This window comes from Tuber melanosporum, assembly GCF_000151645.1.
Source record: "Tuber melanosporum whole genome shotgun sequence assembly, scaffold_48, strain Mel28".
Classification (NCBI taxonomy): Eukaryota; Fungi; Ascomycota; class Pezizomycetes; order Pezizales; family Tuberaceae; genus Tuber; species Tuber melanosporum.
In genome coordinates, this window is record NW_003299093.1 from 116,960 (window position 1) to 121,579 (window position 4,620).

General features: G+C 48.9%; 1 protein-coding gene; it reads left to right on the forward strand.

Annotated features, from left to right (window-relative positions):
* Nucleotides 1-1,278: 1,278 nt before the first annotated feature.
* GSTUM_00008521001 (uncharacterized protein) lies at nucleotides 1,279-4,377 on the forward strand. XM_002840096.2 has 5 exons: nucleotides 1,279-1,873; nucleotides 2,082-2,962; nucleotides 3,016-3,033; nucleotides 3,082-3,161; nucleotides 3,220-4,377. The coding sequence occupies exons 1-5, from the start codon at nucleotides 1,611-1,613 to the stop codon at nucleotides 3,481-3,483; spliced, it is 1,506 nt and encodes a 501-aa protein (XP_002840142.1). The 5' UTR covers nucleotides 1,279-1,610; the 3' UTR covers nucleotides 3,484-4,377.
* The last annotated feature ends 243 nt before the right edge of the window (nucleotides 4,378-4,620 follow it).

A 4,620-nucleotide genomic window follows, 5' to 3' on the forward strand; every position in this document is an offset into this window, starting at 1 on the left:
TCCCTTAGGCTGCGTGTGGAAGATTTGTGTTGAGAAGTACCGTACCGGTATGAGTACTATTGCGAAGCATGCTGGCTTGGCAAGAGAGAAATGAACTCTGAACGAGATTTGGATCGAAATAGTTATCCTCCGTCGTTACTGTTAAAAAGAGCTGTCGCAGAAGCAGGGCTATTAGGAAGGGGCTTGACCCATTTAGACAGAGAGGTTATTGCTTACCCTCTCAGAATAGTGTTATCTGCTTGGTGTTTGTCAAGTACCGGTAGTAGAAGTTGTGGGTCACCTGGAAATCCTGAATGTTGAGACTAGCAACAGCAGTTAGAAGCTTTCCGGCCAAGTTTGAGCTCTCATCGCAATCTCGCGAGGGGAAGAGTACTCGTACCGTGCGGTGCCTTACAGCAGGATCACGACACTTCATTGTTTAACGAGCACAAGGCTCTGGTTTCTAGCCTCACACTTTGAGACCCTTTGGATAGATAACACTTGGACGGAAGGGTTAGCCCATATGTATGCTGATCCAAGGTGTGCTCATACATGGGATCGTAGAGGCAACTTATCACAAAAAGATTCCCAACTCCTGTTCTCCCACCAAATATCCCTGCCGACTAGCAAACCGCGCTTACCCACATCTTGCCTCCAGAGTTCCATATCCACGATGGTCATGTATTCCCCCCCCTCGGGGTAATTCACACTTTTATTTTGTCACCCAGTCAACTATGATACTAGTTATAGATGCTTTCTCGAACACTGGTGTAATTCATCTGCTCGCGAGAAGGGACGGACCCCTTCGTAACCCCACCTAGTCTGCTCCCCATATTCCTCCTTTCTGGTTGTCGCGGGTGTTGGTATGATACGTGCTGCCGGTTACTCTCCTAGTACTTCATATTTCTTCTGCCTCCACCTCGCTTGCCCATCATCATCATCATCACCACCACCTACACCATCACAGCATCATCTGCTACGGCCACATTTGTCGCTTCTATAAGACACGCACGTCTGTGCGACGATACTCGACTCTCTAACTTACTGCTGAGCGGGCGACTGCAACGAGCTGCCCGCCCCACTAGCCTTTCAGCTCGCCGCTCGACATCGGTTCCGGCTACTCTTCCACCGAAAGCCTCCATCCCACCAGCACCACTTATTTAGTCCTGGCAATCCCCGACCCTTCACCCTTGACCGCTCCGCTGGTACTTGACGCCAACCAGGCTTCCACTGCTGTCTTAGTAACCCGAACCCGCCACTCTTCCCCAAAAGGACCTCCCCTCCCCACCCCCCCCAAACATCTCTTCTTAAGCGTTCCACCGGTTGCAACACAAACACATTTCCCCAACTCCTCGGCTCGCAATTATCATACGACCAGCACACTCTGGTCTCCATCGCGCTTCCTGTAGACTCACAACCCACTTCCCCCGAACAAACAAAAGCTTTACAGCTTTAGAGCAGTCATTTTCCTTCCGCCGCCCACCACGGATTTCCTCGGAACACCTTTGAGTCCTACCTGCTCGAGCGAGAGCTCCCATTCCACCGCTCCCTTCGGCGACCTTGTGTCTCGCAACGAGAATCTAACACCACCACCAACCCACAGATCCACGCCAGAGCCTGCATTCAACAGGATGCCCGCTCCAATCGATATCACTTCTCGGCCACAACCCCATCAACCCAAATCGAATCTTACTAGTCAGCTACGAGCGGCCGAAGGCACAGGTTATGCCGCTCCAGAGGCCCGAGCTGGCAGCGTATCACATAGTAATGGTATCCCGGTGTCAAATAGATTGAGGCGAGAGAGTATGGTGAATAGTGATATGGCTAGAAGCTTGATGGGCGCTGGTGCCATGAGCTGGGGCGCTGTAAGTGTTGGAAGTTGGATAAGAGACGAGTAAGTTATTTCCCCGAAATAAAGTTTGATGTGAACACCTGTATGATACTTGGCGATTTATCTATGCTTCCTAAGCATTATGGGTTTATCACTCTTGCCATCTCATTGCTTCCTAGCTATGCTTATAAACCCTTATTCTCCCCTCTGTCCCTCAACACTTCTTTACCCGTTCTAAACCACCATAACAATTTTTAACACCTTTCTGTAGCATCATCATGGCGGGCACCTCACCATTCACATTCAATTCTCCTTCTTTCCACTCTTCGTCATATCTTCCGAAGCTCGAAGCCGAGTTTTGCCGAGATTTTTCTTGCTGTGGTTTGCCACTTCCCTCTTTACATGATCTCCTAAGGCATTATGAGGAGTTTCACGCACAACAAACCGGACCTGTACGTCGGGATGAGAGCGGTGTCTCCGGTCATGAGCTTGAGCGGCAACACGGGCAGATCCACCGCCCCCAGAGGCGAGACGCCAGTGGTATGACAAGTCCTATTAGTGGAATGGGTGGTATACAGCTGGGTATGATGCAACAACAGCAACTTCAGCGACTGAAGCAACAACAGCAACAGTCAGCAGAAGCGAGCAGTCAAGATATGAGGGAGGAGGAGGAACAGGACGGAGAGATTGCCGGTGACATGGAAATGGACGACGAGGAAATGACCCCCCCGCCTAACGCGGGCCCACTTACCCCGCAGAGCCATAATCAATACCCCTCGCATCCACCCACACCCTCTACGCATAGCCATCCCTCATATCAGAACACTCCGAATCTGCCACATGCTCAACTCTCTAATCTTAACATTAACCAGCAGCCTTCTCATTTCTCGCCCGAGTCTTCTGGCCCGGGTACTCCACTTGCTATGGACCAGTTAGAATACTCATTCCCTTCTAACATGAGCAACATGCAAGGCGTCGTGGGCGTTCAAAATAATGGTTTCAACAATAACAACACCTCATTCGAGAATAGGGCTGACATGTCACTTGATTTGTGCATCGACGAACCCGCCAAACGTCTCTTCAGCCCTGGGGGACAAGCGATGAGTGGGGGGTACACACAACAGCAGTTGCATATGTTAATTTCTGGTGGCGGTAAGTAGTGAATTTGGAATATTCTGCATACTCCGTGACTAATGTTTGGACAGCTCAAGGTGTTCATCCTGGTGCTCAAGGTTCCCAAGGCTCCCAAGGCTCCCAAGGCCCTCAGCAAGAGGACAAGCCCTTTAAGTGTCCCGTTATCGGTTGTGAGAAGGCATACAAAAACCAGAATGGCCTCAAATACCATAAATCTGTATGTATATCACCTCCTAGAGTTAACAAATGCGGAATAATAATAACAGTTTTGCCAGCATGGACACACCAACCAACAACTTTTTGCCAATTCAGATGGAACATACTCTATCGTCAATCCCGAGACGTCGGCGCCGTACCCCGGTACATTAGGCATGGAGAAAGAGAAGCCTTATCAGTGCGAACTTTGCGGCAAACGATACAAGAATCTCAACGGCCTCAAGTATCATCGAGCACATTCTATCCATCCCGCAACAGCTCCACCACCAGGGGGTGTCATAGCTGTTGCTGGTTCTGGCGAAAGTGGGATTGGCTTAGTATGAGCACTATTTGTTGGTTCTCAACATTCGGCGTCTGTCATCCCTTCATCTTTTTCACTTTGCCCGTGATATTCGCGGCTCATTTGTTTTTTGGGGGGGTTCACCTCCCTTAATTCTGTATCAATTTCCTTGTATGGGTGGTAGCGTTTCCTTTCTTCGATCCTGTTTCTCCTTTTCTTTCTGGGTGGGATTCCCGGTGGCGATTCCTCGTAGCTCGCGGCTCCAGGACAAAAACGTCTTGACGGAGGGGGTTTTCAAGAGGAGGGTGGAACCGTATCAAGTGCCTCCACCACCACCACCACCAGATCTTTTCCCTGTTTGCTTTGCTTGGTGTTCTGTTTCTATGGGTCATCGTTTCTGGGCGCCTTACTCGTTAGCTTATTAAATGGGGTTCGGTTTCTAACGACAAATGCGGAAAACAGCAAAGTACTGAGGAGATCACGACAAATGGGTTTTCTTCTTATACAAAAAGTTAGTGGTTTTGTTTCTTTGTTAGTTTTTGTTGTATAATTTTTTTCTTCCACTTTCACTTGCCCTTCAACCATGTCAATTCTCTACATTTCCCAAGCACCTTTTCGTGTTCTCTATCCACTCCCCTTCTCATATCTATACACTGTTTCTGCTTGGTCTGGGTGTTCTGTCTATTCTTTCTTTCTCCGCTGGCTCGTACGGGTTTTCGAAATTGGCCATGGTTCGGAATTGTCTGCTCTATTCTATTTTCTGTAGGGTAAGATAGGAGGTCGGCAATTTTATCCATTATCCGCGTCAGATCCATTCTGCGCTTGTTTTTATTTTCCTTCTGTGCGTCTTTACCTTGCACCGATTATTTTTTTTACAAGGGACCCCACTACAATGAGCCTTCGTACCTACGTATATTTTAATCATAGTTCAACTCGGCTCTGCGTTGCTGCGATACCGTAGGGGCAGCCATGCGTAGATTGCTCCGTTCTTGGACAGGGCCGGGGTAGCATGATACTCATGTTGAGTGCAACAAACCCGCGTAGTACTATCAACAAACATTGGCATTCCCAGTGTTCGGAGAATACGTGCATTCTGTCCATGCGTTGCTGGAGCGTAGAAAGACTGAATACAGTCAACCTCTGCAGTCTACTGTGGCGATATCTTTGATCCAGTCTGGTA